General features: G+C 47.0%; 1 protein-coding gene across 3 annotated transcripts; it reads left to right on the top strand.

The window, feature by feature from the left end:
- Positions 1-9,534, top strand: thumpd1 (THUMP domain containing 1). Of its 3 annotated transcripts, none has more exons than XM_065000923.1 (6): positions 1-88; positions 352-576; positions 881-1,052; positions 2,867-2,952; positions 3,723-3,885; positions 8,117-9,534. In XM_065000923.1, the coding sequence occupies exons 2-6, from the start codon at positions 373-375 to the stop codon at positions 8,584-8,586; spliced, it is 1,095 nt and encodes a 364-aa protein (XP_064856995.1). In that variant the 5' UTR covers positions 1-88; positions 352-372; the 3' UTR covers positions 8,587-9,534. The 3 variants fall into 3 exon arrangements, with proteins under 3 accessions (XP_064856995.1, XP_064856994.1, XP_064856993.1); XM_065000922.1 differs by having other exon boundaries at positions 23-199; XM_065000921.1 differs by having other exon boundaries at positions 23-576.
- The last annotated feature ends 2,617 nt before the right edge of the window (positions 9,535-12,151 follow it).

Here is a 12,151-nt window from a genome sequence, read left to right as displayed (position 1 = left end):
CGCCGATTCCCCTTTTGCTGTTCACAACACTCGCGTGTTTGAATGAAGGAAGGAGCCCACGAGTACCTTCAGGCTCAACTCGAGAAGAGTACGATAAACGTTGACTAGTAGCTCTGTAATTTAGCAAATTAAACGATACATTGTTAGCATTTAAGCCAACGTGTACGATCAAGGATTGAGATTTAGTACAGTAGCTAACGTAAGCAATCCCGGCTCGTGTCGTTTGTTGTGCTTTGCATGTTAGCTAGCTAGCCAATTCTGCTATACTTGCTAGTGCCAAATAAGAAAAACGATAGTTAATGTTATCCAGGTAAATGTGTTTTTTCTAACAGTTAACAAACTATTATCCAGGACTCCTGTATATGATCAAATATGTCCGAAGCACAAGACTTGAGAAAGCGCAGTAAGAAACGCTATGGCGGCGGACACCGGAGTAAGAAGTACAAGGGTTCCCGGGAGCTCGAGGTGGGCATGCAAGGTGTCCTCATCACCTGCAATATGAACGAGAGGAAATGCACCGCGGAAGCCTTCAACCTGCTGAACGAATACGCCGACCAACTCTACGGACCTGAGAATGTAAGCAGAACATTTAGCGAGGCCATGTACGAATACGTGACGAGGTGTTTCCCTTAATTCCTTCCTTGAACTCGTCACTGGTGGAACGGATAACTGTCCAATCATGTCATTCAAATCAGGCATCAACTGAACGTAAATAGGAGTCATTTCTAAAGTAACTGCGCCAAGCCAACTTTCAGTGTGAATTGTTATTATTTGTACTGTACATCTTTATTGGTTAGTCCTCTTTGTTTAATAGTTATAAATCTTGAAGTCTTTTTTTTGTTGTTTAAACTAACTTCTCTAAACTCTTCTGACAACCCAGTTTAAGGAACCCGAGGAGAGCAGTAGTGAGGAAGAGGAGGATGAAGATGTGGAGGCGGCTCTGAAGAAGGAGGTGAAGCAGCTCAAAGCGTCGTCGGGGAAACTGCAGCGGCGCTTCCAGGCCATGGACAGCGGGGCCAACAACGTCATCTTCATCAAGACCAAGAACCTCGGTGAGGAAGAGTTTGACAGACAGCATCCCAGCTCCTTAGACAGAGATGAAGCATGTCTCAAAAGACTCCCAGTATATATATTTTTTAATTGAACCTTTATTTAACATGGCAAGTCAGTTAAGAACAAATTCTTATTTACAATGACGGCCTACAACCGGCCAAACCAGGACGATACTGGGCCAATCGCGGCCGGTTGTGATACAGCCTGAATTCGAACCAGGGTGTCTGTAGTGACCCCTCTAGCACTGAGATGCTGTGCCTTAGACCGCTGTGCCACTCGGGAGCCCACTACCTTGGACCAGGGCCCAGAGTGGAGAGTGAGATACAGCCTGGATTCGAACCAGGGTGTCTGTAGTGACCCCTCTAGCACTGAGATGCTGTGCCTTAGACCGCTGTGCCACTCGGGAGCCCACTACCTTGGACCAGGGCCCAGAGTGGAGAGTGAGATACAGCCTGGATTGGAACCAGGGTGTCTGTAGTGACCCCTCTAGCACTGAGATGCTGTGCCTTATACCGCTGTGCCACTCGGGAGCCCACTACCTTGGACCAGGGCCCAGAGTGGAGAGTGAGATACAGCCTGGATTCGAACCAGGGTGCCTGTAGTGACCCCTCTAGCACAGAAACGCGGCGCCTTAGACCGCTGTGCCACTCGGGAGCACTACCTTGGACCAGGGCCCAGAGTGGAGAGTGAGACGACTCATTTATAGTAGACACATTTATCATAGTTCTTTAGCTCATTTCAATCATCCTTAGTTTTATCCTAGCCTGGGTACCAGTCTGTTTCGTGCCGTCATGCCACTACTTGGCATGACAAGGAGCTGACATGATGGCAGAAACAGATCTGGGACCAGGCTAGGTTTTATCCTTAAGTTCAATAAAGAACTGCCAACATTGACAGTTACACCTATTCAGAAGTTCTCAAAATAGTCTGTTTTGTTTATAACTAACTAGTATTTTTATTATCCTCTCTCTCTGTCTCTCTCTCTCTCTCTCTCTCTCTGTCTCTCTCTCTCTGTCTCTCTCTCTGTCTCTCTCTGTCTCTCTCTCTCTGTCTCTCTCTCTCTCTCTCTCTGTCTCTCTCTCTCTCTCTCTCTCTCTCTCTCTCTCTCTCTGTCTCTCTCTCTGTCTCTCTCTCTCTGTCTCTCTCTCTGTCTCTCTCTCTCTCTCTCTCTCTCTCTCTCTCTGTCTCTCTCTCTCTCTCTCTCTCTCTCTGTCTCTCTCTGTCTCTCTCTCTCTCTCTCTCTGTCTCTCTCTCTCTCTCTCTCTCTCTCTCTGTCTCTCTCTCTGTCTCTCTCTCTCTCTCTCTCTCTCTGTCTCTCTCTCTCTCTCTCTCTCTCTCTCTCTCTCTCTCTCTCTCTCTCTCTGTCTCTCTCTCTCTCTCTCTCTCTCTCTCTCTCTCTCTCTGTCTCTCTCTCTCTCTCTCTCTCTCTCTCTGTCTCTCTCTGTCTCTCTCTGTCTCTCTCTCTCTCTCTCTCTCTCTCTCTCTCTCTCTCTCTCTGTCTCTCTCTCTCTCTCTCTCTCTCTCTCTCTCTCTCTCTCTCTCTCTCTCTCTCTCTCTCTCTGTCTCTCTCTCTCTCTCTCTCTCTCTGTCTCTCTCTCTCTCTCTCTCTCTCTCTCTCTCTCTCTGTCTTTCTCTCTCTCTCTCTCTCTCTCTGTCTTTCTCTCTCTCTCTCTGTCTCTCTCTGTCTCTCCAGACTCTCTGTCTCTCTCTCTGTCTCTCTCTCCCCTCTCTGTCTCTCTCTCCCCTCTCTCTCTCTCTCTCTCTCACCTCTCTGTCTCTGTCCCCTCTCTCTCTCTCCCCTCTCTCTCTCCAGACCCTGAGAAGCTGGTGCATCACATCCTGTCAGACCTCCACATCACCAAGAAAAACAAGTCACGAGTCATCCTCAGAATGCTGCCGGTGAGCACATGTAATGTCATGGGGCTGAGTATCAGGTGGCATGGGGCTGAGTATCAGGTGTCCTGGGGCTGAGTATCAGGTGTCCTGGGGCTGAGTATCAGGTGTCCTGGGGCTGAGTATCAGGTGTCCTGGGGCTGAGTATCAGGTGTCCTGGGGCTGAGTATCAGGTGTCCTGGGGCTGAGTATCAGGTGTCCTGGGGCTGAGTATCAGGTGTCCTGGGGCTGAGTATCAGGTGTCCTGGGGCTGAGTATCAGGTGTCCTGGGGCTGAGTATCAGGTGTCCTGGGGCTGAGTATCAGGTGTCCTGGGGCTGAGTATCAGGTGTCCTGGGGCTGAGTATCAGGTGTCCTGGGGCTGAGTATCAGGTGTCCTGGGGCTGAGTATCAGGTGTCCTGGGGCTGAGTATCAGGTGTCCTGGGGGGGCTGAGTATCAGGTGTCCTGGGGCTGAGTATCAGGTGTCCTGGGGCTGAGTATCAGGTGTCCTGGGGCTGAGCATCAGGTGTCCTGGGGCTGAGCATCAGGTGTCCTGGGGCTGAGCATCAGGTGTCCTGGGGCTGAGCATCAGGTGTCCTGGGGCTGAGCATCAGGTGTCCTGGGGCTGAGCATCAGGTGTCCTGGGGCTGAGCATCAGGTGTCATGGGGGTTTCCTGGCCGTCCAACCAGAAGAGAGAGGGAAAGACTGGCTGGAAGAATGTCTCTTTTTGGGAATGTGTGGGGTTTTTTTTGGTGGTGGTTCCTTGTGGTTCTGATGGTTCTCCATGTGTTCTAGGTGAGTGGAACGTGCAAGGCGTTCCAGGAGGACATGGATAAGTACCTGAGTGTGTTCTTAGAGCCGTGGTTTAAAGCCCCCAACCAGGGCAGCTACCAGATCGCCTTCAAGGCCCGGAACAGTTCCCACAACAAGAGGGACGACATCATCAAGGCCCTGGCAGGTGGGCTACATGGACACAGTACTGGGAAACACATCTCGAGATACAGTGTGTTCAGAGACCAGAGAATAACCAGCACCATATCAATGTGCAGAGGTACAAGGTATTTGAGGTAGATATGTACATGAAGGCAGGGTAAAGTGACTAGGCATCAGGATAGATAATAATAAGGTATTTGAGGTAGATATGTACATGAAGGCAGGGTAAAGTGACTAGGCATCAGGATAGATAATAATAAGGTATTTGAGCCAGATATGTACAGGCTTCAAACATAAAGATATAAAACTGTATTTTTTTGTGAAGAATCATGTACATGAAGGCAGGGTAAAGTGAACTACATTTATTGGATATTTAAACTAACAAATCAAAAACTGAAAAATATATTATGTGCAAAATTATTCAGCCCCCCCTTGAACTTTGTTAACACTTTGTAGCCACATTTCAGGCTGTGAAACATACAGCTATAAAACTGTATTTTTTGGTATGAATCTATCAGTTTTGCACAATCAGAGACTGAATTTTTTTTCCATTCCTCCTTGCAAAACAAAAACTGAAAAATAGTCAGGTTGGATGGCAGAATTATTCAGCAGTTTTCAGTTCTTTCCACAGATTCTCGATTGGATTCAGCTGTAAGTCTTTGACTTGGCCATTCTAACACCTGGATATGTTTATTTTTGAACCATTCCATTGGTTCAAAAAGGAATAGTGAATTGGATAGGATAAAGTAATCCTTCTCACCAGCAAAAGATTTAGATGCACTAAAGTGGCTGTTCCACTGGATGTCTTAAGGTGAACTTTGACTTGGCCATTTGTAAGTCACCTGGATAAGAGCGTTATTGACTTAAATGTAAAAATGTAAATGTAAATTTTGCTTTATGTTTTGGATCATTGTCTTGTTGGAAGACAAATCTCCGTCCCAGTCTCAGGTCTTTTGCAGACTCCATCAGGTTTTCTTCCAGAATGGTCCTGTATTTGGCTCCATCCATCTTCCCATCAATTTTAACCATCTTCCCTGTCCCTGCTGAAGAAAAGCAGGCCCAAACCATGATGCTGCCACCACCATGTTTGACAGTGGGGATGGTGTGTTCAGGGTGATGAGCTGTGTTGCTTTTACGCCAAACATAACGTTTGGCATTGTTGCCAAAAAGTTCAATTTTGGTTTCATCTGACCAGAGCACCTTCTTCCACATGTTTGGTGTGTCTCCCAGGTGGCTTGTGGCAAACTTTAAACGACACTTTTTATGGATATCTTTAAGAAATGGCTTTCTTCTTGCCACTCTTCCATAAAGGCCAGATTTGTGCAATATACGACTGATTGTTGTCCTATGGACAGAGTCTCCCACCTCAGCTGTAGATCTCTGCAGTTCATCCAGAGTGATCATGGGCCTCTTGGCTGCATCTCTGATCAGTCTTCTCCTTGTATGAGCTGAAAGTTTAGAGGGACGGCCAGGTCTTGGTAGATTTGCAGTGGTCTGATACTCCTTCCATTTCAATATTATCGCTTGCACAGTGCTCCTTGGGATGTTTAAAGCTTGGGAAATCTTTTTGTATCCAAATCCGGCTTTAAACTTCTTCACAACAGTATCTCGGACCTGCCTGGTGTGTTCCTTGTTCTTCATGATGCTCTCTGCGCTTTTAACGGACCTCTGAGACTCACAGTGCAGGTGCATTTATACGGAGACTTGATTACACACAGGTGGATTGTATTTATCATCATTAGTCATTTAGGTCAACATTGGATCATTCAGAGATCCTCACTGAACTTCTGGAGAGAGTTTGCTGCACTGAAAGTAAAGGGGCTGAATAATTTTGCACGCCCAATTTTCAGTTTTTGTTAAAAAAGTTTGAAATATCCAATAAATGTCGTTCCACTTCATGATTGTGTCCCACTTGTTGTTGATTCTTCACAAAAAAATACAGTTTTATATCTTTATGTTTGAGGCCTGAAATGTGGCAAAAGGTCGCAAAGTTCAAGGGGGCCGAATACTTTCGCAAGGCACTGTATGTACATGAAGGCAGGTTAAAGTGACTAGTCATCAGGATAGATAATAATAAGGTATTTGAGGTAGATATGTACATGAAGGCAGGATAAAGTGACTAGACATCAGGATAGATAATAATAAGGTATTTGAGGTAGATATGTACATGAAGGCAGGGTAAAGTGACTAGTCATCAGGATAGATGATAATAAGAGTAAAATGAAGAACAGAGTAGCAATAGAATATGATGAGTGTAAATGTGTGTGTTTGTGGGTATAAAGTCTAGTGATTGTGCGATCAGTGCAATATAGTTCGGACACCTTTTATTGACTATTTATCAGTCTGGCTATTTATCAGTCTGGCTATTTATCAGTCTGGCTATTTAGCTGTCTGGCTATTTATAGCAGTCTGGCTATTTAGCAGTCTGGCTATTTAGCAGTCTGGCTATTTAGCTGTCTGGCTATTTAGCTGTCTGGCTATTTATAGCAGTCTGGCTATTTATAGCAGTCTGGCTATTTAGCAGTCTGGCTATTTAGCAGTCTTATGGCTTGGGGATAGAAACTCTCGGAGCCTGTTGTTCCAGGAGCCGATTTTCCGGTACCGTTTGTCAGACGGAGTGAACAGTGACAGTCTATGGCCTGGGTGGCTGATATAGAGGGTAGCAGAGTGAACAGTGACAGTCTATGGCCTGGGTGGCTGATAGAGAGGGTAGCAGAGTGAACAGTGACAGTCTATGGCCTGGGTGGCTGATAGAGAGGGTAGCAGAGGGAACAGTGACAGTCTATGGCTTCTGCATCGCTGGGCAGCTCTCGGCTGGGTTTCCCTTTGTAATCTGTTACCGTCTGCAAAGCCCTGCCACATACGATGAGCATCGGAGCCCCTGCCTCTAACCACCAGGCTACCCTGCCTCTAACCACCAGGCTACCCTGCCTCTAACCACCAGGCTACCCTGCCTCTAACCACCAGGCTACCCTGCCTCTAACCACCAGGCTACCCTGCCTCTAACCACCAGGCTACCCTGCCTCTAACCACCAGGCTACCCTGCCTCTAACCACCAGGCTACCCTGCCTCTAACCACCAGGCTACCCTGCCTCTAACCACCAGGCTACCCTGCCTCTAACCACCAGGCTACCCTGCCTCTAACCACCAGGCTACCCTGCCTCTAACCACCAGGCTACCCTGCCTCTAACCACCAGGCTACCCTGCCTCTAACCACCAGGCTACCCTGCCTCTAACCACCAGGCTACCCTGCCTCTAACCACCAGGCTACCCTGCCTCTAACCACCAGGCTACCCTGCCTCTAACCACCAGGCTACCCTGCCTCTAACCACCAGGCTACCCTGCCTCCAACCACCAGGCTACCCTGCCTCTAACCACCAGGCTACCCTGCCTCTAACCACTAATCCGTTACCGTCTGCAAAGCCCTGCCACATACGATGAGCATCGGAGCCGCTGCACTACGATTCCTCCTATATTGTCCTTCTGCATGTTTGATGTCCCAGCTTTCTTGTATGTGTCCATGTCCCGTTCCTTGTAAGTGGTAACTCTAGCTTTTAGCCCAGCGTGGATACTGCCTGTAATCCATGGTGTTTGGTTTGGATACGTTCTTATAGGTACTGAGGGCGCGTTCATCGTCTATGCACTTATTGAGGAAGCTCGTGACTGTTGTGGTTGAATCCCTGGAACATATCCCAGTCTGTACTAGCAAAACGGTCTTGTAGCCTCCTGTCTGCTTGGTCCGACCACTTCCTTATTGAGGACCTCCCTCTTTTACCTTTGATCTATTGTGATGCCGTGTAATCACAGAGATCCTATCAAATAGAATACATTAAATGAAGTTCTATTATAGAATTCTAAAACGGTCTTCTAGAATACATTAAAGGAAGTTCTATTATAGAATTCTAAAACGGTCTTCTAGAATACTGAAGACAGATTTAATCTTCCTCAAAGTCAAACCTCTTTGTTTGGTCCGACCACTTCCATCCTAGATGTTTCTGTGTGTCTCATTGGACCATTTTCCCCAGACACAGATTAAGCCTGGGCCTGGTCTGAGAAGCATGCTGGGTAGAGATTACATCCAGGAAACTGTCTCTACATGTTCCTAGTGTATTCATATCTCACACACCTGTCCTCTGTCCATGGGACAACCCCTGTGTGTGTGTACTGTGTGTGTGTGTGTGTGTGTGTGTGTACTGTGCTCGCTCCTATAAACTCTGTACCTGGCCATGCTCATTATGTTTATCTCCCCCCTGCAGGCCTGGTGGGGAAGATGAATCCTAAAAATAAGGTTGACCTGACCACCCCTGAGCTCACCATCATCGTCGAGGTCATCAAGAGTGTGTGCTGTGTCAGCGTCGTCAGGGACTACACTCTATACAGGAAGTACAACCTGCAGGAGGTTGCCAAGGAGGAGGGGCCTAAAGATGGGAAACAGGAAGGGGTCACCACAAACCAGGAAGAGATCAAGTCGAACCAGGAAGAGAAGGATGGGAAACAGGAAGAGATCAAGTCCAACCAGGAAGAGAAGGATGGGAAACAGGAAGAGATCAAGTCCAACCAGGAAGAGAAGGATGGGAAACAGGAAGAGATCAAGTCCAACCAGGAAGAGAAGGATGGGAAACAGGAAGAGATCAAGTCCAACCAGGAAGAGAAGGATGGAAAGCAGGAAGCGGGAAAGGATGCCCCAAAAACAGACAGGGAAGGAAAGGGGGAGGAAGTGAAGTAGATCCCTGTACCAGGAGGGAGAGAAGAGGGAGGGGAATGAGGGAGGAAGAGAAGTAGATCCCTGTACCAGGAAGGGAGAGAAGAAGAGGGAGGAAGTGAAATGGGACTGATAAACAACTCAAAGGCATCTCACAGTGCAGGTGATGCAGTCAGTGTGTTTTTAGGTAGCTTTACTGTAGAACAGGTCCTATTCCTGTTGTCCAATACAAATGGAACCCTAATCCCCATATAGTGCACTATTTTTGACCTGAGGCCTATGGGTCCCTTGTCAGAATGAGTGCACTATGTAGGGAACAGGGTACCATAGGACCTGGTCTAATGTAGTGCACTATGTAGGGAATAGGGTACCCTGTTCCCTACATTGTGCACTACATTAGACCAGGTCCTATGGTACCCAACCCTGACTACGACAAAATCCCTTCGGTCCTCCATTTTGTATCGTCTCCAACATGTCCTCCTCATCGCTGACAGTCCATTGGTCCCCTCACCATCACCAAGCTCTCACTGAAAGCTGACAGTCCATTGGTCTCCTAACCATCACCGAGCTCTCACTGAAAGCTGACAGTCCATTGGTCCCCTCTCCATCACCGAGCTCTCACTGAAAGCTGACAGTCCACTGGTCTCCTCTCCATCACCGAGCTCTCACTGAAAGCTGACAGTCCACTGGTCTCCTCTCCATCACTGAGCTCTCACTGAAAGCTGACAGTCCACTGGTCTCCTCTCCATCACTGAGCTCTCACTGAAAGCTGACAGTCCACTGTTCTCCTCTCCATCACCGAGCTCTCACTGAAAGCTGACAGTCCACTGGTCTCCTCTCCATCACTGAGCTCTCACTGAAAGCTGACAGTCCACTGGTCTCCTCTCCATCACCGAGCTCTCACTGAAAGCTGACAGTCCACTGGTCTCCTCTCCATCACTGAGCTCTCACTGAAAGCTGACAGTCCACTGGTCTCCTGGTCTCCATCACTGAGCTCTCACTGAAAGCTGACAGTCCACTGGTCTCCTCTCCATCACTGAGCTCTCACTGAAAGCTGACAGTCCACTGGTCTCCTCTCCATCACTGAGCTCTCACTGAAAGCTGACAGTCCACTGGTCTCCTCTCCATCACTGAGCTCTCACTGAAAGCTGACAGTCCACTGGTCTCCTCTCCATCACTGAGCTCTCACTGAAAGCTGACAGTCCACTGGTCTCCTCTCCATCACTGAGCTCTCACTGAAAGCTGACAGTCCACTGGTCTCCTCTCCATCACTGAGCTCTCACTGAAAGCTGACAGTCCACTGGTCTCCTCTCCATCACTGAGCTCTCACTGAAAGCTGACAGTCCACTGGTCTCCTCTCCATCACTGAGCTCTCACTGAAAGCTGACAGTCCACTGGTCTCCTCTCCATCACCGAGCTCTCACTGAAAGCTGACAGTCCACTGGTCTCCTCTCCATCACCGAAAGCTGACAGTCCACTCACACTGAGCTCTCACTGAAAGCTGACAGTCCACTGGTCTCCTCTCCATCACTGAGCTCTCACTGAAAGCTGACAGTCCACTGGTCTCCTCTCCATCACTGAGCTCTCACTGAAAGCTGACAGTCCACTGGTCTCCTCTCCATCACTGAGCTCTCACTGAAAGCTGACAGTCCACTGGTCTCCTCTCCATCACTGAGCTCTCACTGAAAGCTGACAGTCCACTGGTCTCCTCTCCATCACTGAGCTCTCACTGAAAGCTGACAGTCCACTGGTCTCCTCTCCATCACTGAGCTCTCACTGAAAGCTGACAGTCCACTGGTCTCCTCTCCATCACTGAGCTCTCACTGAAAGCTGACAGTCCACTGGTCTCCTCTCCATCACTGAGCTCTCACTGAAAGCTGACAGTCCACTGGTCTCCTCTCCATCACTGAGCTCTCACTGAAAGCTGATGGGTACATTTTTTTTTTACATTTCATTAGATTTTTTAAATAGATACATTTTTTTTTTAACATAAAGTTGTCATTTTATTTTATTTAAATTCGTTTTCCAGAAATCCTGGTTGTAGGGTTCTGAGTTCCCTGCTCATTCCTTCTTTATTCAAGAAATCCTGCATCTGGGATTCTGTAAAACCAGCGAGAGAATTCATTGAAAGTTCACAGGATTGTTCAACCCTAGTCACCTGACAGTCTTTCCTCTGTAAATTAATGTTAGAAGACTAGTCGTCTAAGTTGACCCAGTTCTTACAGGGCTGGTTTCCCGGACCCAGATGAAATGCACTCATGGACCCAGATGAAACATACTCATGGACCCAGATGAAACACACTCAGACCCAGATGAAACACACTCAGACCCAGATGAAACACACTCAGACCCAGATGAAACACACTCAGACCCAGATGAAACACACTCATGGACTAAAACACTATTTCATTGAGAATCTCCATTGAAAGTGCTTCTTAGTCCAGGGGCTGTTATGTATCATTTTAGTAGGAGTGCTGATCTAGGATCAGGTTCCCTCTGTCCATATAATTGTATTTGTTATAATCTTAAAGACTAAACTGGTCCTAGATCAGCTCTGAGACCATTGATGCGGCCCCAGGAATGTAGGCCTGATCTGAGTGCAGGACTCTCTCGTGTACTGTCTGATAATGGAGGTATAGGCCTGATCTGAGTGCAGGACTCTCGTATACTGTCCCATAATGGATGTATACTGTAATATACCTTTTTGTTTTGTAGAACAAAGTAACTTACCCCAAAAAAAAAACAGATCCTTGAAATAAAGTGATTTTTTTGTGTTTTTATATTCTCATTCTCCCTCCACTTTCTTTTCAAAGTAACTCACCAGCTCGGTTTCCATCTAACTGACGGGAGATTTTCAATGCGAATATTGTAAAATCTGCATAAAAACAATATGCACATTTTCCCACGAGAGAGAGAGAGGTGTTTCCATCAAACTGACTTGTAGCAGATAAAAGGTTGTGTGTGATGACATGGTGCATATAAAATACATTGTTTTTAGGGTTAAATTCCCACGTACCGACAATCTGTTTCCGTTGCATTTTCAGCTCTTGATAGTTGTCTCACAAGACATGTTGCGTTGTAATAGCGATGAGATTATGTACTAAAGAGAGGAATACTTTTTATTTGTCCAAGGGCAGTCCAGCATCAATCATCGTGTCACCAGAATACGATCCTCAAAATGTATTGAGAAGTTCATGATTTCTACGTATTTCATCTGTAGCCTAATAAACTGCTTGCTTTCCCGACGAGTCGTAGGGGAGGACCACACACCGCGTCATCGCGTAACTCAACGGTTACTTCCATGTGCTGGTTATATCCATATCTGTGCATAAAATCCCACCTTGTCCAGCGTATTTTGTTTTGTCGACATTTGGAAAGTTTACCGAAAACAAATGGTTGTTTCCGTTAGGCCTGTCATGACATTTTTACTTAACTCAGATTTTTTCTTAAATCAAAAGTTGTGTGTAAACCTGGTTACAGAGACCTATTCCAATTTCATTTTGCCATTACTGCTGTGTAACACCAGGTGGCGCTGTATTACACTGTAAACCCAGCCAGTAGCACAGAGGTGACCAAACCCTCTTCATAT

This window comes from Oncorhynchus nerka, linkage group LG15 (assembly GCF_034236695.1).
Source record: "Oncorhynchus nerka isolate Pitt River linkage group LG15, Oner_Uvic_2.0, whole genome shotgun sequence".
Lineage (NCBI taxonomy): Eukaryota > Metazoa > Chordata > Actinopteri > Salmoniformes > Salmonidae > Oncorhynchus > Oncorhynchus nerka.
The sequence above is the reverse complement of the archived record's forward strand: the minus strand, read 5'-3'. Positions and strand labels throughout refer to the sequence as shown.

Excerpts from the sequence above, each read along its gene's own strand:
- thumpd1 (XM_065000923.1), top strand. The coding sequence starts at position 373 with ATGTCCGAAGCACAAGACTTGAGAAAGCGCAGTAAGAAACGCTATGGC. Across the intron at positions 577-880 it reads AACTCTACGGACCTGAGAAT|TTTAAGGAACCCGAGGAGAG; the intron begins GTAAGCAGAACA and ends CTGACAACCCAG. Across the intron at positions 2,953-3,722 it reads TCATCCTCAGAATGCTGCCG|GTGAGTGGAACGTGCAAGGC; the intron begins GTGAGCACATGT and ends CATGTGTTCTAG.